Below are 23,583 nucleotides of genomic sequence, written 5' to 3' on the forward strand. Positions count from 1 at the left end.
CCTGCAAGGGGTCTCCCGCATCCCTCCTATTAAGGAGGGAGCGGGTGATCCTAAACAGGGCGGCTGGGCGTGACTCGGCGGACGCTACCAAGGCGGAGATGTGCGTTCTTTTGGCAACTCTTAGTGCCCGGATGTAATCCTTGGTGCAGGTAGTCAAAAGTGCTCGGATCTCCTCGGACTTATCGGACCTCCACAGGTGCTCTAGGCGTCTCCTCCGGCGCTTCTTCTCCCGGAGCTCCTCGGTGAACCAAGGAGGTCTCCGGGATCCGCTGACCCGGAGGGGCCGTAGTGGCGCAATCCGGTCAAGAGACTCTGACGCCGCCGAATGCCAGGTGGCAACCAGAGTCTCCGCCGAACTGCGGGGGAGAGTGTCGGGAATTACCCCAAGCTCCGTCTGGAACCTCAAAGGGTCCATAAGTCGCCTGGGGCGGAACCACCTGGTCGGTTCCTCCTCCCTACGGTGGGGGTTTGGCCTCCGGAAGTCAAGCCTCAGTAGGCAGTGGTCTGACCACGACAGGGGTATGGTCTCATTACCCCTCAGACCAAGATCACGCATCCACTGCTCCGAGAGGAATACGAGGTCGAGCATGTGACCCGCTGTATGAGTTGGGCCCCGAATTACCTGGGTCAAGCCCATGGCTGTCATGGAAGCCATGAACTCCTGCGCCCCATCAGAGCGTTCACCGAGCGATGGCAAGTTGAAGTCCCCCAGAACTATAAGCCTGGGGAACTCAACTGCCAGCTCGGCTACTGACTCGAAGAGCGAGGGGAGGGATGCTGCAACGCAGTTGGGAGGCAGGTACGTTATCAGCAAACCCACTTGACCCTTGAGGTCCAACTTTATCAGCAGGGACTCACACCCAGCAAGCTCCGGAGCAGGGACCCTACGAGGTAACAGAGACTCCCGGATAATAATAGCCACACCGCCACCCCTTCCCTGGGCTCTCGGCTGATGAAGCACCTGAAATCCCTCTGGGCACATCTCTACAAGGGGGACTCCTCCTTCTGTGCCCAGCCAGGTTTCAGTAATACATGCCAGGTCTGCCCTCTCGTCAACAATTAAGTCCCGGACGAGGGGAGCTTTGTGAACAACAGACCTGGCATTTAGCAACAGCAGCCTGAGACCAGGGTCCTGACTACTCGCGCCATCTGGTCTTGGAGTGGGACTCATAGGGCCGGAAGGAGGGATCTCTGTAATGTAGCGAACCCTCCTTCCCCGGTAATGGCTTGCCCTAAAGTCCCCGCCATATCTGCCCCTCCCTGTTATGACCGCAATGCTCCGACCCTCTCCCGTGGCCATAGTCCCCCCGACCACCCTGGTGACCCCCGCAAATCCCGGCAGGTCCTCCGAGTCAATCATACCCAAGCTCTCACACAAGCAGTCCTCACGAGTAGTTAAAAAACACAGATTACAACAATAATAATAATAATAAAAGTGAGATCATTCACACCATCCCAGACAATCCCATGCACTCAACATACCAGTTTAAAAATTAGAATTTAAAAATTAAAAAGTTGCGCAGGTTGGCAAGTCCGTACTAAGCTTGTGATAGTCCAAGGCGTCCTCCACCCTCCCCTAGGGGGGGGAGGGGGGGAGAGGTACTCCACTCCTCTCCCTTCCTCTGGCAATTAATTGGCAGGATGGTTAAAGGCCCAGTTCCAATCCACTGAAAATACATGGAGGGGGGAGGATAGTGCTTCTCTCCTTGATATTATAAAGAGGGTCTAGTTAAGAGGGTTTTCGAATATATGTATTTATACATAGATCTCAGTGGCTAAGATGCTGAGCTTGTCGATCAGAAGGTCAGCAGTTCAGCGGTTTGAATCCCTAGCACTTCATAATGGAGTGAGCTCCTGTTATTTGTCCCAGCTTCTGCCAACCTAGCAGTTCCAAAGCATGTAAAAATGCAAGTAGAAAAATAGGGACCACCTTTGGTGGGAAGGTAACAATGTTCTGTGTGCCTTCGGCGTTTAGTCATGCTGGCCACATGACTATAGAGATGTTCTTCAGACAGCGCTAGCTCTTCAGCTTTGAAACAGAGATGAGCACTGCCCCCTAGAGTCAGGAATGACTAGCACATATGTGCGAGAGGAACCTTTATCTATTTATTTAATAAATGTAATAAATTTGTAAGTCAGTGAATCCTATCTAAGATGATGCGTAACCAATTAATAAGCACATTGTAAAATCAAATGCATGCCAAATAAACTGTGAGATTACCAAAGCTACATTAAAAACCATAAATGTAAAGGCTACAGTTAAAAGAGAAAGCGAGAGGAGAGAGAAATGAACAGACAGATCTTCTGAAGTTGAATAATGTTTTCATTGCAATAGTAGTATTTATGATCTAAAGAAGGAGGAAGTGCTACCTCTTCTGTTCCACGGAGAAGTGTAATTTAAATGAGATATATCTTTATCCTTCATCCTTTATTTTCATTTACCAAAAAAAATAAAAAATCCCACGGTGACTTAAAGAATTTGTTCCTGACTTCTTTAAGAATGTTAGTTCTGGTGAAGGATTCTCTGTCATGAAACATTTTGGCATCTTTCTATTCCATCAAAAATTACCTGATGCAGCAAGCATTTTCGTTTCAAGAAGAGCTGGAAGTTGAATCTCAATGTGACTCACTTTTTTCCTTAACGTACTGCAGAGCCTCTGATTAGTACATACCTATATGGAGAGAGGCAGCCTTGATATGGATTTCATTCATATAAAAGTATAAGGAAATACAAAGGCATGTCAGGTTGTCTTGGTTACAAGACATGTATTATTTCAATATGACAATCAAGAGGAATAGAAAATAAATGTGCAACTTTGCTGCAAATCATTTACCCCACAGTGGGTACAGCTTTCCAACATAAACAGCACTTCTACCAGCAATCGGCAAAACAAAGAAAACAATAATCACAAAGAAAGGAGAGGAGCAGATATTGTGGGATCATATTTCAAACAAAAGGCCAAAACTGGCAAATCACCGCAAATGTCTGAACTTTCTGCAAATATCTTGTTAAATGTCGGTATCCACTGAATGGAATGTGTTGCACTTCAGATCCAAAGTCAAAAAGGTACTTCAGAAAAGCCATTGATGTGCTCCAAGCAATACCTTAATTCAGATGCATAATTTCCTAGAATCACATAGTTACTATGCAAGTCAGAAAGCCTTTTCAGAAAACTCTTTCAGGTACATATATAATCCTGCTCCTATAGGCATGAATTCAAAGCACACGGCATCCCTGCTTTTTGAAAATCAAAATAAATAAAAGACTTGAAACAGATGAACAGCTTTGCCCTGTTCTTTCCTTCAAAGGCATGGTAGAACTCCTGGAATAGTGTCTCCTTCCAAGACATATTGGGCAAAGCTATGACAGCTTATAGTTCTTAAAATAGAGTCCATATTTCTCATTAGTGCAAATCTTTGTTGATCAAGGAGGCAGCTAAATTCAGATGGCCCTGAGGAAGTAGTATAAAGTGCTTTTGTAGTTAAAAATAACTGCAAGTAAGTGGCTCAGTGCTTATCAGTTTGAAATTAAAATGCAGCCACCCAAAATAAGACAAGGAGTAATGTCGGAATTACAGACTTGATAAAACAAATGGCCTTTCAAAAGAAGAACAAGATTGTGGCTCTCTCTATCCCAGAGTGATATGTTCCTAACATGGGGCTTGTGACAAAGAAAATGTGCTTCTGAATCATCACCTCTTTCAATTCATGAAGGGTGGAGAGCCTCGGCAGCCTGTCTCACATCAAGATGAGACTAGCAAGGAGAGAAAGTCCAAGTGCCAAAGAATACGGGATTTCACAGATTAAAACCAGAATCTTCGACTGGAGCTGAAATCTGGATGACAACCATTGCAATGACCCAACAACAAGTGTAATGTACTAGACCCTTCCCATTAGTATAGATGCGTAGTTCAGTGGTGGGATTCAAAAAGTTTTACTTTTATTTATGTGGTTATGTGGCTTGGTGGGTGTGGCATGGCTTGGTGGGCATGGCTTGGTGGGTGTGGCAGGGGAAGGATACTGTAAAATCTCCATTTCCTCCCCACTCCAGGGGAAGGTTACTGTAAAATTCCCATTCCCTCCTGATCATCTGAGGCAGAGAATAGATGGGGGTGGGGCCCGTCAGAGGTAATATTTACTGGTTCTCTGAATTACTCAAAATTTCCGCTACCGGTTTTCCGGAATTGGTTAGAACCTGCTGAATATCACCTCTGCGAGGTTGCGTTTTGTTATCATTTGCAGCTTACTCAATCGTTTTCAAGGGCAGCCCATGTAAAACAGGTTGTAGTAATTTAAATTCAAGATCACCAAATTTGATATTCAAAAATAAGAACCTGCTAGGCCTTGCTTAAGGCAGATTGGCAGATTGGTGTACTGTAACTCACTGACTCATTAGTACTGGGGAAAATAACAGTTTGATTGTACTTACTTCAGCAGCCGTCTCCGTCATAGATATGTTAAGGGACTGTATTTTTTCTTGAAGCCTAGAAATAACAATTTAGTATTAAAATCTGACGTTATTTGTTAATAATGGATTCATCAGACACATATTCAGAAGCACCACCAACTTTAGCTAAACTTATTAAAACATAACAAATCAATTTGATTACCGGAAACCTTAAAAACTTGACATTATTGACAATGTTCTTATTTTGGTCACTGCAGATCTGGCAGAGCAAGGGTAACAAGCAGGCCCTCAGACCATACGGATCACAAGATTCAGAGTCAGAAGCTGATGTACCAGATGCATCTATAGCTGTGCAGCCTTCACACACATCCATAGCCACAAAGCCCCTCTCCTGCTTCTCCCCAAAGAGACACTCTTAATCATGAGCTTCTGCTGCCCCAGGAACCCAGTCAATGGTGATCAAGTTACTGCTTCTCAGGTGATTGATGGGCTGATAGAGTTAAGACTATTTTATTTCTTGTCATTAATGTCAGCAAAAAAATGGGGATGACCTTCTTGTTAATCAGGCTGATCACATTGTGAACAGGAAAAGTCTCCCCAGTAATAAGAGTTGCACTTTTTCTGATCAAGTGATACGACAGCCCTTTGGTTGCAGCTTGCCTACCAAGAAGGTAGCCTTGCAAGGTACTTCAAGCAAGAAGCACACCAAGAAATATTAGCTCTAACTTTATTGTAAGGTTGTGCTACTCTAACAGAACCTTGCAAGTCTCTCTTCCCTCTTGCTACTATAATCCAAGAAGCCAATTTGGCCTAGAGGTTAAGTCACTAGGCTAGAAAATGGGAGACCATTAATTCAAATCCCACCTTAGTCATGAAAGCCAACTGGGTGACTTTGGCCTGGTCACACTGTCTCAGCCCAACTCACCACACAGGGTGGTGGTGGTGGGAAACAGGAGGAGGGAAATGTGGTGGAAATGTTCATCGCCTTGAGTTATTTATAAAAATAATAAAAGAAAGAAAGAAAGAAAGAAAGAAAGAAAGAAAGAAAGAAAGAAAGAAAGAAAGAAAGAAAGAAAGAAAGGAGGGAGGGAGGGAGGGAGGGAGGGAGGGAGGGACGGACCCTTCTGAGATGTTTGCCACACATTCCTTCTGTGGGCTCAGCTGCCTCTTAGATGACTATTGCCTAGTCTGTGGTTCTTCCTCCTGCTTCCCAAGGTCAATCCATTACCATTACAAATAGAAAATCATTTGATAACCTCTTCTGTTGTTTCAAGCTCTTTAAAGGAAAATGAGGATAAAAAGGTAATAAGAACCAAAGCTTTGGCACAGTAAGGAGCAATATAGAAAACAGCAATTTGCTGTTCCCTGATCACAGGTTAGTATATGATCCTGTCCTTCCTAATTTTTCCCCAACATAGAGCCACTAAAAATCATATCAACCAACTTCCAAATAATACTGTGGAGAAATAACAACAGGGGGAAGGAAAAGAAAGCAAAGTGTAGGAAACATCATATGCCTTTTTCCTTCCACCCACACTCACCATTAGTGTAGATGACCAGCCTCAGCCCAAGGGAGGGGTCAAACGCATCATCAGTTTCAAATCCCTTCATGCCCCCAAGAAATCTAAGTGCAGCCCACCTTGAATTCCACTGACTCTTATCTACCATCAATTTGCTTGGACTGTTAGTAGTTCAGATTTTTGTAGGCATTTTAACTTGCAATAAACTTTTATATTCATTTGAACTGCCTGGATTTCCTGATTTCCTTGGCACTTGACAGACAGGCTTTTTTTAGAGCTGCCCCCAAATGAAAATGATACTTTTCCATGCACAAATTCTCCTTAACAAGATTTATTGAGATGAATAGAATGAGATTATAAGAATTCCAGCAACTAAATTATTTTTAATTTATAATTAATATATATCCCCTTAATATATGAATATATTATGATAGAGACTTTTAGATTTTGTTTTAAACCTTCCCATAATCCAGCAAAGAGACTTTTTCCATAGTGGTTACAAGGCAGATTGTCATTAACTGTTTGTAGCAAGTCGCCTGAAATCTTTATCAATCTGGAAACCAATTCTTCCATACAGCATACTAAATAAAGCAACTATAAGCTATTGGGAAATGGGAAAAAACTGATGAGGATTGAAAAAAGGTCTGGACATTACTTATCAAGGAACTCCAAAATGAGAAAGAAGACTCTTGGCTCTACCAAAGACTTGAAATCTTTTGCCAAATGTCATTAAAAGGCATGACCTTCAAAACAGATCTAATCCAACTCCTTTGAAAGAGGACAAATTCAATACTCCAGGGGATTTCTCTTTGCTGAAAGTTACATCAATGAAAAGTATATAGCAAAATTCTATTAAGAGTGAAATGGTTTCTTTGCCCTTCAGCATCCCAACATGAATCCATCAGGGCATTTAATATTTCCTTAGCTTTTGCAGTTTCTACCTGTGAATTTTCTCTGTATTTTCTTGTGTTTTAACAAGCAAACTGTTTAGCTATAATATCATTTGGTTTATTTTGTACTTTACTGGTTAAACAGTAATGAGAAAAAAGCTTATTGGATAAATTGTATAGTTTATAGTTTTTATAGTTTTATTAGAATTTGTAGGCCGCCCTTTTCCCTGAGGGGACTCAGGGCGGCTCACATAAAACTGGGAAGGGGGGAATACAAACATCAAGATAGAAACATATAATAAAATGGTAGGCAACATACATTCATCATTCGGGAGGGGTAACTATCCTTATCCCCAGGCCTGACGGGCGAGCCAGTTCTTCAAGGCTATGCGGAAGGCTTGGACGGTGGAGAGGGTACGAATCTCCACGGGGAGCTCGTTCCAAAGGGCCGGGGCTACTGCTGAGAAGACCCTCCTCCTTGTGGTTGCCAGCCGACACTGGCTGGCCGATGGTATACGGAGGAGGCCTACTCTATGGGATCTTATTGGTCGCAGGGATGTAATTGGCAGAAGGCGGTCTCTCAAGTATCCAGATCCACTGCCATGTAGGGCTTTATGGGTGATTAATAGCACCTTGAAGCGCATCCGGAGATCGACAGGCAGCCAGCGCAGCTCGCGGAGGATAGGTGTTATGCGGGTGAATCGAGGTGCACCCGCAATCACTCGCGCGGCTGCGTTCTGCACTAGCTGTAGTCGCCGGATGCTCTTCAAGGGCAGCCCCATGTAGAGCACATTGCAGTATTCCAGCCTAGAGATCACAAGGGCCCGAGTGACTGTTGTGAGAGCCTCCCGATTCAGGTAGGGTCGCAACTGGCGCACCAGGCGAACCTGGGCGAATGCCCCCCTGGTCACAGCCGTTAGGTGGTCGTCAAATGACAGCTGTGGATCCAGGAGGACTCCCAAGTTGCGAACCCTCTCTGAGGGGTGTAGAATTTGACCCCCCAGCCTGAGTGATGGAATATTAGTCAAATCTTTGGGAGGAAAACACAACAGCCACTCGGTCTTTTCTGGGTTGAGCACAAGCTTGTTAACCCTCATCCAGTCCATAACGGCCTCAAGACCCCGGCTCATCACATCTACCGCTTCATTGAGTTGGCACGGGGCGGACAGATACAATTGAGTATCGTCCGCATATTGATGGTGTCTAATCCCGTGCCTGCGGATGATCTCTCCCAGCGGTTTCATGTAGATGTTGAATAGCAGGGGGGATAAGACCGAACCCTGAGGCACCCCATAATTTAGGGGCCTAGGGGACGATCTCTGCCCCCCCACTAACACCGACTGCGACCTGTCCGAGAGGTAGGAGGAGAACCACCGTAGCACGGTGCCTCCCACTCCCACCCCCCGCAGTCGTCGCAGAAGGATACCATGGTCGATGGTATCGAAAGCCGCTGAGAGGTCAAGGAGGACCAGGATGGAGGAATGTCCTTCATCTCTGGCTCTCCAGAGATCATCAATCAATGCGACCAAAGCGGTTTCTGTGCTGTAACCGGGTCTGAAGCCTGACTGGAAGGGGTCTAGGTAGTTTGCTTCCTCCAAGGACCGTTGGAGCTGGAAGGCCACCACCTTCTCAACAACCTTCCCCAAGAAGGGAAGGTTGGAGACAGGGCGATAGCTATTAAGAGCAGCTGGATCCAAGGATGGTTTCTTCAGGAGGGGTCTCACCACCGCCGCTTTCAGTGCGGCGGGGAAGTTCCCCTCCCGAAGGGAGGCGGTCACGACCGCCTGGATCCAGCCTCGTGTCACCTCACTGCAGTTCGCAACCAGCCATGAGGGACACGGATCCAGAACACAGGTGGAGGTACTTACAGCTCTCATGGCCTTGTCCACATCCCCGGGGGTAACGTCCTGAAACTCAACCCAGAGCTGTTCTACTTGGTCCCCTTGTGCCTCGGCTGGAACTGCGGGGGTGGAGTCCAAGTCCGACCGAAACCGAGCAATTTTGTCCGCTAAGAATTGGGCATACTCTTCAGCTCTGCCCTGCAAGGGTTCCCCCGCCTCCCTTTTGTTCAATAGGGAGCGGGTTATCCTAAACAGGGCGGCTGGACGGGACTCAGCGGATGCAACCAGGGTGGCTATGTGGGATCTTTTTGCTGCCCTAAGTATCTTGTCAATAGGCAGAAAACAACTTAGATTCAATACTGGATTATTTATTTTTGCTCCCAATAACTATTATATAACTTAAGGAATACCTTTTAAAGTATTGCTGTTGTTGCTATAATAGATAAACCCTTCTCAGGTGCTGTTTAGAACAGAGGTCTTCAAACTTAGCAACTTTAAGACTTGGCTGGAGAATTCTGGGATTTGAAGTCCATAAGTCTTAAAGTTGCCAAGTTTGGGGAACCTGGTTTAGACAAACCATGAAGACCTAGGACTTTACCCAGGCTTTGGGCAAGCAACAATTTGATCCCTGGTTTCACTGTGCTTGCCATCTTTTATCTTCATCTTTTATTTTATTTTTATTGTAATGCCTTTCTTTGATTTGACTCTACACTTCCATCTTTGTTAGGCAATTGAAGCCATGTACTTTCTCCAGCCTTTCAGCAGAAAAAACATATAGAATTTTCCCCTTAAAGCATTGGACTTCTGTCACTTATTGGATGAATCTGCTCCTGCCCTAACAGAATAGGTTGCTTTGTATCTCACTAGTTCTTCTCTATTTAATTGATCAGTACAAGGAGCAGCTTAGTGGCTTAGTATCCCTTTGCAAGCACTAATGGGGTTTTTTTTCAATGCACCAGATAAAAGCACAGAATGTCAAAGAGGCATCAGGAACTAGGGGAAAACCATCTGTCGTGTTCTTCTACAGGTTTCATGGATCAACTGATGTGGCATATCAAGTAGCAGTGAGAACACCACTACTGGTTTTTAAATTGTTTCACAGGATTTCAAGGGTGCAAATGACAGCTTATGGAAACAGCCTTTGAATTCCCAGGACATAATCATCATGAAGTCTCTGATAAGAAGTGTAAAAGGGTTCAGAATAAAATTAAAATTGCAAATAATTGTTTGCATATCATTCTTCTAGTCAAATCAATGCATATTATCGATTGTTATTCCATATATTCTTTTCTCTTACTCTTGTTCGGAGCTGGATGGTTTTTCTCTATAAAATTGGTCCAGATCTAAATATTTGTGGTTATTAAATTGATACAGGATTTGCAGAGAATATTTTTCTTAGGTCTTGTGCATATTGTCCTATTTGAAGATTATCAGTTCCCTATGGGAAGTATTCATGCTGGTCTAGTTATTTCACAGTGTGATAAATCAGGTATGCAAGTCATGTATCAAAGTCATTAAATCCAACTAAAAATAGAGCATCCAACAATTGAACAAACAGAGCTGGGGGGAGGGGGCTTAAAGACACTTAATAGTGTACCACTTGATGGAGAATGCAGTGGCTTCAAAGGAAAAGCAGAACAGTCAACATTACTGTGCTTCAACATGAATTAGCAAAAAAACAGAAATAAGCACATCTCAAGGACAAGTTAATAGAAAAGACAACGGCAAAGCTCTATTAAACCAAAGAGAGAGATGACAGCAAGCTATCAAGGAAAACAATTGCCAGAGAGCTTCTGCAGAACAAGAAAGCTACAAAAATCGAATACAGCTCTAACTAGCTGTCCTAAATGTCACCTGAATATTCCAAACATATAAATGACCAAGCAATGTTTGGATTAGAAGTATCACTGCAATTCTAGCAGTACGGAGAACACATTATTTTCTTGTTTGGAGCTTATTATCCTGCAAAATATGAAACCTAAGCCATAAAAATATATAACTCAAAGTGTTGGAATGGGCCAAATATCATATATCCATATTCTGGTACCAAATCTCCATACAATTTATGAAATTGGAATAAAAAGGAGGTTGTGGGAGGGAGATCCAATAGAATTTCATTTTCAGGCGTTTCTAGCAGGACTGCCATATTCTGTAACAGCTTTGTTTCCTATGCCATCCGTCTGGTAAACTCACAAGTTTTGTTTTTCTCACCATGTACAGGTATACATCCGAACTAGACTGTGTTGTTTCTCTGTGTCATATAATATATGTGGGTATATGCATTGGGGTGGTGTGGTGGCCTAGAGGTGGAGCTCTTGCCTCACAATCAGGAGGCTGTGAGTTCGATCCTAGGTAGAAGCAGATATTTCTCTGTCTGGGCACAATGAGGATATATCTGCTGAACAAATCTCCGCAATGGCATCAGGAAGGGCATTGGGCCAGTAAACACTTTGCTAGCTCCATTCAGTTGCCCAGACTCCACCCCACAAGAGATTATGCAGTTGTTAAATGATGATGATGATGATGATGATGATGATGATGATGATGATGATGATGATGATGATGATGATGGTGGTGGTGGTGGTGGTGGTGGTGGTATATGCACTTTGTTTGCTTATACTTTTGTAATTTTATGTAGTGTGTATTGGATGTGGTGACCCTTTGAGAGCTGTATGCAACAAAATTTCATTTTAATATATGCCAATTAGTATACATTTAAAGTGACAATAAAATTGTTGTAAGTCTATGCTGTCTCTAAATCTTTGTTTGTTTGTTTATTGAATTTCTTTGTGCTCACTCTGTAACTCTGGACAGTTTTATCAGGTGCTTTGTGTGTGCAATATAATTATGGGGAAAGTGAAGTAACAATGCCTTCCTCTATATACATAATATAGGGGCCATTTCAAAATTAAACCAAAACTTCTCAACCACAAGATTGCACAGTGCAGGAAGCCATGTTAAGATTCCACTCTCATTCCAAAGATATGGAATAATGGTTTTATGCTATAGTAAAACAGATTTTAATTGCATGTTTCATTTTTTTTAAAACCACTTTTTAAAAATGCAACTAGTCTTCTCTTAACAACAATAATTGCAATTGGAATTTCTATTGTTAATTGATGGGATCATAAAATGTGAGGTCAAGTGACTGCATTGCTTAATTACAGCAATCCCATCATTTAAGCAAGAATCAATTTCGTTAGGTGAGAATCTTCTTGAAACTTCCTGATGGCTTCAAAGTCAATGGAAAAGCCAGCAAGAAGTTCGCAAGCAGGCAGTTCACAAGCAGACCAGCAGTCAGATAAATGGCTGCTGCAATACGATGCAAACATGATGGGGTTTAAGGTGACTGCTGCCAGATAAGGGATGAGATACAGGTGGCTGCCTCTTTGTGATCTCATACTCCATAGGCAGGATCCTTGGGGGGGGGGGGGGAGCCACTAAAGTGCAAGCAACTTCACCATTGAATTTGCTTATACCAATAGCATTTAGATTTATATACTTCTTCACAGTGCTTTACAGCTCTCTCTAAGTGGTCTACAGAGTCAGCATATTGCTCCCAACAATGAGGGTTCTCACTTTACTGACCTCGGAAGGATGCAAGGTTGAGTCAATCTTGAGCTGGTCAGGATCGAACTGCTGGCAGTCGGCAGAATTAGTCTGCAATACTGCATTCTAACCACTGTGCCACTATGGCTTATGGAAAACTGGCAAGGAAAGGTTGCAAATCGCATGACCACAGGATGTCACAACCATCGTAAATGTATGCTAGTTGCCAAGCAGCCAGATCACAATGATGTGACCACAGGCCTGCTGGGATGACTGGAATTTTGAGGACCAGTTATAAGTACCACTCTTTCAGCTCTGTTTTAATTTTCACTGAATGAGAGGTCATTAACCAAAAGCAGTTTGATGATAGAAACAGTTTCCAAGAGAGGTGGTGGACAAATTTTCATTCCATGGGTTCCAGAGAAGGCTAGACAGACATTTATCTGGATAATTTAATCTGGGTTACAATACTGAGCAGGGGAAATTGGTTTATTGGCCTAATAGGCCCTTCTAACTCTATAATTCTATTCTAATAAATGAATGATTTCATGGGGCTATCAGTAAAGGAAACTCAAATTTAAATAAAATATGACATCAATATTACTCTGATGCATACAGCAATTTTCTAAGAACTGGGATATAAAATTAAAGACTATATTTCTTTATATATGTTTCTTCATTAAATGTAGAATAATACAATGAAAAATAAGAGGCAAAGGTATCAAGCAGATTTCCATTTAAAAAAAACAATAATCCACAAAATGAATACCTTTTGACAGATTCTGGAAAATCCAACCTGTAAGGAATTTCATGGGAAGCCACCAAAATATCAGCCAAGACTTTGTCAATTGTCTGCAGTTCTTTGAGTGACACACAGCTGAGCAAAGTAGGCAGTTCATAAACTTGCTCTTGAACTTGGCAGTCTTGTTCTTGAATTTCTATCCTTAATTGTTGATCTTTGGCTTCCAAAACAACCAGCTTTGCTCTTAGAACTTCAATTTCTTTCTGAACAGAGATGGAATATACTGTATACTGTCAACATATTTTGCAAAGCATCAGAAGGCAAGAGAAGAAATAACAGATGGAAACTAATCAAGGAGATAAACAACCTAGAACTATGGAGAAACTTTTTAACAGTGAGGATAATTAACCAGTGGGACAACTTGCTTTGTAGGTGCTTCATCACTTGAGGTTTTTAAGAAAAGACCGGACAGCCACCAAATAAAATTGTATAGGCTCTCCTGTTTGATCAGAGGGTTGTACTAGAAGACCTCCAAGGTCCCTTCCACCTCTATTCTGATTTACTGTATATCTTTATCAAGGAAAAAAACTAATCAATTAGTAATACAGAATATGTAAGAGAAACTCAAACTCTTTTCACATATACCTGAGTTATATGACCATATTGTTGTCCTGTATGACTGTAAAGCATTTATAGGTCAGGCCAATCAATCAAATCAGCCCTCTTCACCTGATGGGCAATATGTACTGAGACAAAAATCCCATAATCAAATCATGCTTTTAAAATGTCCAGATTCATCACTGAGCCTAAGTGTTCATAAATGATTCAACATCCCTTTAAAAGACCATAGTTTCACGTTTGCTGATTGGTTTAACACCGCTGGGTATAGTTAATGTATGCAAAATCTACTAACCTTTATAAGAGTTTCTGTGTGGCCTACATTTTTAGGACTGAATAACAGAATTATAGAGTAGAATAACAAAATTGGAAGGAATGTTGGAAGTCTTCTCGTCCAACCCCTGTACAAATTCAGAGAAATGGTAGTCCAATCTTTTCATTAAAAACCTTCAAGCTGCATCTTATTTATTATATAAATTATAAGATAAAGGCATGAATTCAAAATAACAACAGGCAGTTACTTTGAAAAAGGATATTGTTGATGTCAAGGCAAAACTTAAAAGTTAATTTAACTTTGCAGTTATATTCAGTATCTCAAGATGAACCACTTTTTTCTTGATTCAATGAATTGGCTGAAGAAATTCAATTTACACATACTGTATGCAGCCTCAGATATATGCTATTTATTCTTCTGCCTGAAAGGTTTAGTAGGAAAAGAACAGACTAACGAATGCTTCAACCTCTGTCAAGAAGATAAAAGAGGTCATCGGGACAACATCAGGTCTGCTATTTTGAGTATAAAATCAAACTTGTAGCTCAAACACACTCATTCTCTGTACTATCAATCTGGAAATTATGTCAGAAATTCAATAGTCTTCAGATGGAAAATACATCTATAAACTCTTATTTTCATAAAATGAGGTAAAAAAAACTCCTATCTTACAGTTGAACACCTGATAATAAAGTGATGATAATCAGTATCAATGTCAGAAAAGGAAGAAAATGTAGGATTCTTTGACTCATGGTGATACACTGATATTTGAGGGGTCCTTGATGCTCTCTGAGCTTGACTGTTTTCTTCCCCAAACAAGGTTACCTCACTAGTAGGGAATGTAAGGGTTTGCTCTCTATTTATATTCTAGTGGCTTGTTCTATAAATTGAGAATAAACCCATCTCCCATGAGTTCTGATGACGTTATCTAGTTTGAATAATGAAACATATGCAAGAAAAAAACTAAACTCAGAGAATATCAAGGACCCTTTATTTCAATCCTGGACTACAAATATTCCCCTTTTTTGCTACCATGATGTTTGTTTGCTTGTTTTGTGGTTTCTTCTTTTTAAAATAACAGAAACCCTGAAATGCCATCTATATTTCTATATCTTCATTTATTGAAACATCAGCTTATATTTTGAGTCAATTCTTCTAGCTTAAACGTACTGTGAATAAACTTTAAAGATACTGCTTATTTTGCCAGAAAAATAGAACTGTTAACACTGCAGTAAAAACTGTGCCAGTGGTAACAATACCATTTTGGTAAGATTTTTTTCAATAATGTTCAAGTAATTAATGAATAACCAAAAAAGTAAATAAAATTTAACAAAAAGGATTCAAGCAATATTCCACCCCCTTCCCATTCCTTTATATAGTTTTTTTCTTATATTTCAGAATTTTAATGCCCAGAGTCATCATGAGTGAGTTGTGTGACCATATAAATGCGATTAACAAGTAACTTAGCAAATAAATAAATACTGATTGCCATATTGATTGCATGGTTCTGTCTATCAAGATATTAGACAGACTTTTTAAAAAGAAGAATAGAGATTAATAAATAATTTGAAAAATAATACTGTAAGATAAAAACATATTTGCTAAAGTAAACTCTGAATATCCACATATTTTTCAAAGATTTGTATAATTCTTATGGTCCCAATTTCCCTTATTTTGTTTTTCAAGTAACAGGTGCGTTTACTCAAGATTTTTGTCATATAACAACAAATATGTGCTGAGGAGTGTATTTGTTTATCTGTGCATGCAATCTTCACAATACTATCCTACAAAGTACATCATATTCTGCTTACCTGTATCCACTTCTTTTCCTCAAACAGCTGATCCCGTTTTGTACCTGGAATCTGTATCTTTTCATGGTAAGAATGGCTTAATATCTTCCGATCACTTTTTTCAAGAAGAAGATTCCTTTCCCTGTAACAACATTCATAAATGTTAATGAATATGCATACTGGTGTTTGTTATAATTTTCCCCAATCTGGTGGCATCCAAATGTATTGGACTACAGAGATGAGAAACTCAACATATAATCCAATATATCTGTAGAATGCCGGGATGAAGTTAGAAAAGCTAAATAAACAATTATTTCTTAAATAACTTAATAAACAATTATTTCTTAAAGTGAAAATACTTAGTAGAGAAAACTGTCTATATACACAATAATACTTCATTTTTTGAGCACACAAAATCAGACCAAGGTTGAACATGTATAAGTATTTTATAGTACTTCAGCAGTCAGCTGTTGTAAATTGCTTTAGCAGTTGGACAAAAGATGTCATTCCACTGATTAAAATACAATATCTAAAGAGTTTCCAGGTGGAGAAAAATGGTGAACTGACATGTCTCCAAAGATCAGAGATGATGCTAAGTTGGAAACTGGTGACTGGGTTTCATCAAAACTTCTCCGGATATGGGAAAGCCAAGATATTGCCCATGTCTACTCCAGAAGGCAGCTCCTTGCAAGAAATCCCCAGGGATTCATAGGGACAGAATGGAACAATCCATCATGGCCAACTTGCTGCAGCCAACTCACCAATACCAATTTACCATGGCCAACAGGCCATGGGCAGTTTGCCATGGCCAACTTGCCAAGGGGAAAATTGTCTGTGGCCAATTTACCACCAATTCACTTGCTGTGGGACAATTCAACAATTTTCTCTAATTATTTAAAATAACTGTCATTTAAAAAAATTGTCATTCATATTTCATTTTATCCCTCCTTTTGCATCCTTAATTATTCTATTTCACCATGTCTTCAATATTGTATAACTTTTGTCCTTCAGCAAGTTGTCCCATGGCAGGTTGGACGTGGTGAATTGTCCTAGACCTTCATTGGGAACCTGTGGGCAATCCATGGATATAAACACTGGGAGACACGGAAGAAACAAAGCTCACAGCCCCAGCGGAGCTTGCTAAAAGATCTTGGGTTCACTCACACACCAATGTTACAATGTACACTTTGTGTTACAAATACCTTCTGAACAGAAGAAAAACTAAACCAGCTGATGTAGTGATATATGGGAATAACATTAGGAAACAGGGATGGGGGGTGAGGGAGGGGAAGAGATGCTGCCTAGGAAACAAACAGATAAGAGAGAATATAAGTCACAACTGCATAATAGGTAAAGAAAGAGACTCAGAAAGGAACCTCCCTAACATCTCAGCCTGTAAAAGAGATGTTGTGACATTTGTATTATCAAACTTGCAAGATGTCTAGTGTAATAATAATAAAATAGAATTAACTTATTTGGGTGTGTTTCCTGTCTAGTCTACTTGGAAAGATTGATACCTGATGAGAGTTTCTTTTGCCCAGGCTGTAATTAAAATGAATTTTCTTAATTAAAAAAACCCTATAAGGATTTTAAAGTAATTAAAAGCAAATCAAGATTTTACCAATCTTACCAAGATTTTGAACTATAAAAATTTAAAATGGATAAAGGGATCAGTAAAATTTGGGAAATCGCTTACTTTAAAGTGCCTTTGAATTAATGATATAAAACATACCTTCATGGGGAAGAGAATTTTTTTAAATTTTCCAACACCAATGATTGGTTGACTTTTTTAAACAAAGAGTTAAGGACAATTGCAAAAAAAAAAAAAAAGTCATAGACTGTAAAGCTATAAACAGCTGATGGGGACCAAAGAGTTAAGGTTATAGAGAAAAGCCAGGAGGAGTCTCTCTTTTGCTTGTTGCTTTTCTGTTCTGGATTATAAATTAAAGGAGAGAAATGGTTATTTATAGGGTTATTTAAATTGAGAAGGAGGGAGGGAGGGAAGGAGGGAGGGAGAGAGAACCATTCACATAGCAAACAATAAGAATGAAACCTGAGATTCTAACAGAGGTTATTGAAGAATTGGGGAATAATGTCACTGCATTTGTGAGAGTAACAGTGACTACATTTATTAAGAGATTTGCTTATATTTTAAGGAAGAATGGAAAAAGGAAGAAAAATGAATTAAAAATGTGGACACAATTAGGAAAAATAGAAATTTTAGAAAATAAAATAGAAACAATTAAAAAAGGAAAAATAAATGGAAACTAAGACAGCCAAGAAGTGGAATAAGAACAGCTTTGTGATGATATTAACAAAAGGACTGCTGCATTCTTAACACATTTTTGGGAGTGGGGCAAATAGGACAGGAGGAAGAACTGGACCAAATGAATCAAATTAATGTGAGATGTGTAAAATCAACAAATGTACCAAAAGTCACTGTGCACTTTGTGAGGAAGAAGACAAACTATCAGGCTCTACAACAACTGTTTGGAAAGAGAACATATATTTCTGATTCATAATCTTAAACAGAAAAGGATACCATTCCAACTGACAAGGAGTGATGAGATTAAATGGTATGTGTACCATACCATTTTCTTTGCCAAAAATAAGCCAATTACTGACCACAGGCAAATAAATAAATGCAACTTATTCCCTTACTAACTCCCTTGAGAACCAATATAATAATTAATGTTTGAATTTAGAATGCTTAACCTTGTATATTTATTCACCTATCGTTTAGCAATAACTTATTGCTTCTTAAATCATGGCACAATGCCATGTTGTATGTGCCAATGGTTTGTTCTTCAGAAAAAAGTCAATGTCTTTGATTAATAATAAGTGTACAGAACATTATAAAATAGCTTTAAACATGTTTAATCAATTTTGTGATATTTCTGTATAGATGATCGATGTCCTAGTTACACAGTAAGCTACAGTTGCCTCTTTTAATTGAGGAAAATCCATCATGCCAATAAATCTTTTCTCACACTAAACTATTAATTTCATTCAGTGCAGCCAGATAAATAATGTAATCATTCTTTATAAGCTGTTTGGTAGCATGATCACACTTTCTATTCTTATATATTTGGCAGAATATTTCACTAGACTTGGAGATCAAGACAGAAAGCCACAAGCTCTCTTGTCTGATGGGCAATGTCTAGTTTAAGCAACAGGTTCTTTGTCCAGTTATTGGGTGGGCGTGGACATTGTGAGTGTGACCTAGTCAGCCTCCTACACCACGGTGAGGGGGGGGTGTTTTTGCCTTCCCCAGGCTCTGAAGGCTTTCCTCGAGCCTCTGGGAGGGCAAAAACTGCTTCCCCTGGGCTCCAGAGGCCCTCTGGAGGCCAGAAACAGGCCCCTTTCTGCCCTTCCAGAACTTCCAGGAGGGCCATTTTCCCCCTCCCCAACTTCTGCATGGACCCTGCACTTACCTCGCATCCCAAAAAGGGTTTGTGGAGACTCCTGGGAGGGGTGGGAGGGGAGGGGTGGGCAGGGCCAGCCAGAGATGGGATTTGGTGATTCTCCGAACCAGCCATAATATTAGCTACGGGTTCTCCCAAAACTGGGCAAACCCATAGCAGCCCACCCCAGGAGCCATCTTACATATATTTGTCCCACTCCAATGTTCTTAATAATCAGGGAAGCCCTACTTATTTATAATTTTCATATCAGTAAGTAGAAAAACTTTTGTGGGTAGTCAACAAATTTTAAAAAACATAGATATAAATTCAGAGGCTGGTTCACAAGTTTCAGACATTTTCCCAGTGACCAGATACAGGTAGTCCTTGACTTACATCAGTTTGTTTAGTGACTGCTCAAAGTTACAATGGCATTGAAAAAAGTGATATGACCATTTTTCACAGTTACAACCTTTGCAGCATCCTCATGATCACATGATCAAAATTCAGATGCTTGGCAACTGATTCATATTTATGTATGTCCCAAGGTCATCTGATCACCTTTTGCGACCTTCTGACAAGCCAAATCAATGGGGAATCCAGATTCACCTAACAACTGTGTTACTAATATAACAACTGCAATGATTCATTTAACAACTGAGGCAAGAAAGTTTGTAAAATGGGGCAAAATTTACTTTACAATCATCTCACTTAACAATAGAAATGTTGGGCTCGATTGCGATGGTAAGTCAAGGACTACCTGTATTTCTTCTTTTTTAAAAAATTTTATTAATTTTTTTTATTAACAAACATGTAAAATACATACACACAAAACTTAGAAGTACACCACATTTACACAATACACTACGAATAGAAGCTTCCTGTTCTTTCTAATAGCAATTATCAATCGATACCATTCACCTTATATTATTTCCCCTTCTATTATATTTCATTTGGATTTCCCCATTCTTAACCCTCTGGACTAACTATATTTCATGGTCATGACAACAAACATTTATTTTTTTCTTAGGGAAACAAATAGAGAATTCCAATTCTCATATTTTTCTTCTAGTGTTAATGCCAATAAAACAAATAATGATTATCAAAGAAAAGTTATGTGAATAGACTTTTTAACTTGAGCTCAGCTCAAACTAGCGAGGCACCATTATCTCTTCATCAGAATTCCCCAGATTTCCTGGGAATATTTGAAAGTTTTTCAAAGATTAAATTAGGCTGCAATACATGCATATGATTTCCAGAGTACTTTTTAAAAATTGTTATCAATTTTGCAGCTAAGTGGTCTTCTATTTTTCCAGTATTTACTCCAATGAGTTTCGACATTCAATGCTATGCTTGGACAAATTACTTAGGAAATTTTTTATAGAAACTAATCAGCCGGAAAAAGTCTTCAGTTTAAGGTTTCCTGATGTCAGTGCCTCACTTGCCAATAACACACCAGACAGCAAATCCAGAAGAAGGATTTGGACACAATGAAAAATGTGTGGATGTTTGCAATTTTCAGCACAACTATTAATTTTTCAGAGAGAGAAGGGAAAAGATAAATCAGTCGTAATGGACTGCAGTGTTATCATTTCTAGCACAGATGGTTAAGGAGAAGTACAATAAAATAAATAAATTCAGGGTTTTGCTATGGATACTAATCTAAAATTTACTCTAAAGCAGTTTTCCACAAGTGACAGGAATGCAAGTGTTAGATTTGCCGCATGGTAATTATGGAAGCCATAACCTTAACAAAACTGTTTGGCAATTGATTGAAGAAGACAATTCTTCAGATTAAACTCTGTAATTATTTATACATTGGTGAATTAGTAAAAATACAATCCATTGGTATGCTCTATTGTGCAAGCCAATTTCAAATCTCTAGGACTTGCACATATATTCCAATAAAGATTGCCTGTAAACCTTTTCCCACTGGATTGTGCTCCCAAACAGTTATCATTATCAAATGCTTAGCATTTAAACAAAACCTGTACACTATTCAAAACAGATCACCTCCTTTAACACTCAAAAAATGTGTCAGAATTAACCTTCTATGACAGAAAGGAAATTCAAGGTGAATTACTTTGCTTTGAAGCAATTTATGGCAAAAGCAAGATCTTATTTCTCAGCTCAGATTCTTATACACACACTAGCAATAGCAATAGCAGTTAGACATATATACCGCTTCATAGGACTTTCAGCCCTCTCTAAGCAGTTTACAGAGTCAGCATATTGCCCCCAACAACAATCCGGGTCCTCATTTTACCCACCTCGGAAGGATGGAAGGCTGAGTCAACCCTGAGCCGGTGAGATTTGAACAGCTGAACTGCAGAACTGCAGCTGAAGTAGCCTGCAGTGCTGCATTTAACCACTGCGCCACCACTAGAGTAGCACAGTTGGAAGGGACCTTGGAGGTCTTTTAGTCCAACCCCCTGCTAATGCAGGAAACCCTATACCATTTCAGATAAATGTTTGCCCAATCTCTTCTTTAAAACTTCCAGTGTTGGAGCATCCATAACTTCTGGAGGTAATTTGTTCCACTGATTAATTCCTCTGTCAGGAAATTTCTCCATAGTTCTAAGTTGCTCCTCTCCTTGATTAGTTCCACCCATTGCTTCTTGTCCTACCCTTAGGTGTTTTGGAGAATAGCTTGACTGCCTCTTCTTTGTGGCAGCCTCAGATATTGGAACGCTGCTATCATGTCTCCCCTAGTCCTTCTTTTCATTAAACTAGACATACCCAGTTCCTGCAACCGTTCTTCATATGTTTTATCCTCCAGTTCCCGAATCATCTTTGTTGCTCTTCTCTGCACTCTTTCTAGAGTCTCAACATCTTTTTTTACATCTTGGTGACCAAAACTAGATGCAGTATTTCAAGTGTGGCTTACCAAGACATTATAAAGTGGTATTAATACTAACCCTAAATTTATTTGCATTTAAGTGCAGATCAGCACACACAAACCTATATAGTGTCCCACTATTTTCAACCATACACAGACTTAAAATCCTGAGTTCCTAAATTACAACATAATTGTGTGAAAAGGCATCAGGTTCTTGCACACTTACTTATGAACTCCCTCATACAATGTCATTTGAACGTAGACTCTGAATTTGTCCAAGAAGCTGCTAACGGAAGGATGCTGCGAAGGAAGTTGAAAATTCAGCAAACTTTTCTCTTTATGCAGTTCCTCAAGTCTTCTTCTAAATTTATCAGCTAGGAAAACAAGAAGTATTGCATTATCAAGTGCTATATAGTATGTTACAATTTGTCTGAAATCAAATCACAAAGCGATATTAGATATGCAGAAAATATTTATTTGTGCAATATTTTAACTGATTTTATTTTTTTTAAATGGATGTCACTTTTAAAAACAGAGCTGAAAAATATCTGTTGACAGACCTGACAGTCTAGACTTAATGTTATTTAATTTTCTGATTCAAGCAATCAGCTTCAGTCTAGTCCTTTAAACTATAGGATTACTTTAGTCTGTGTATCACATGACTCATCATATCTTTCTATGGTGAAATTTGAAAAGCACATCATCATTGATTCAATATTATTACTAGCATATGTTCTTGAAAATAAATAAAGTTGAAAAAATATTACTGTTGAAAACCAGTAATTCCATATATATGTAGGCCTAAAGTATATTTTTAGTATTTTTGCTGTAATTTTTGTCATGGATATCAAGTTAAACAGTCCTCTTTCCCCCTACTTATCTTCTTTTCCAATTGTCTAAGTCCTCCTTTGCCTTCACAGACATCTGATCAACTAATCACACCTTCATAATCACTTCACTCATGACAATTCAGTGAAGAATTTTCAGTGCAAAATTCTTAGGTCAAATGTATTATGATGCAAATTATGCAACAGCCATAGAGAAGGGGACAGATTCTTCCTAAGGTGCCCAGAACAGTCCAGTGGGAGGGAGAGGAAGGCTGCTATTGGACCTCACACCTCAAGTCTCTAAAACCTGAACACAATACGACCTTCAGGCCAGGCCAGAGGTTAGTTGCTACCGGTTTGCACCGGTTCAGGTGAACCAGTAGTGGAAATTGTGACTGGGTCACCAAACTGGTAGGGACGGCAGGCTTGCCATGCCTCGAACCAGTTCCCCGGTCACCGCGGCATTTTTTTTTTTTGACATATTTAATGTTCTGGTCATGTGCAGACCTATTTACAAGCAACTGCACAAACACGCACACTGAACCAGCAGTATCGCCAGCAGAAACCCACCCCTGGGCCAGGCATAGAGGAAAGATAGAACCACAAGTCCAGCAAAGACTTATATCATCATACTTCTTTTTTTGCAGAGTGTAAGATGAGAAACAGAATGTTAAGACTTTTCATTTTCTGCCCTTGCATTGTCCAAGATTTCCCAAAACAACAACCAGCAATTGTGATCTGTGGTCTTGTTATTTTCAGAATTTTGCGTCAGCAGGCCAACATTCTCCTAATTTGGTGCTTTTAAGAAAGGTTGGACTAGAAGCCCCATGATGGTGATTCTGGCTTGAGAATATAGGCTCAATATATAGAGATCATAATAGAGTGAG

At 39.9% G+C, this 23,583-nt stretch overlaps 1 protein-coding gene across 1 annotated transcript in view; it reads right to left on the minus strand.

Annotated features, from left to right (window-relative positions):
* The window catches only part of DISC1 (DISC1 scaffold protein), a 166,173-nt gene that overhangs the window by 105,683 nt on the left and 36,907 nt on the right, over positions 1 to 23,583 (minus strand). The window contains exons 4-8 of the mRNA XM_087718096.1: positions 22,096 to 22,243; positions 15,651 to 15,771; positions 12,978 to 13,213; positions 4,430 to 4,484; positions 2,570 to 2,672 (exon numbers count right to left, since the gene is read on the minus strand). Coding sequence (XP_087574222.1) covers positions 2,570 to 2,672; positions 4,430 to 4,484; positions 12,978 to 13,213; positions 15,651 to 15,771; positions 22,096 to 22,243 — 663 coding nt within the window. The remainder of the gene's footprint in view (positions 1 to 2,569; positions 2,673 to 4,429; positions 4,485 to 12,977; positions 13,214 to 15,650; positions 15,772 to 22,095; positions 22,244 to 23,583) is intronic.

Source organism: Thamnophis sirtalis, unplaced genomic scaffold, assembly GCF_051295495.1.
Source record: "Thamnophis sirtalis isolate CommonGarterSnake01/CBP01778 unplaced genomic scaffold, rThaSir2_p1.2 scaffold_6, whole genome shotgun sequence".
NCBI lineage: Eukaryota > Metazoa > Chordata > Lepidosauria > Squamata > Natricidae > Thamnophis > Thamnophis sirtalis.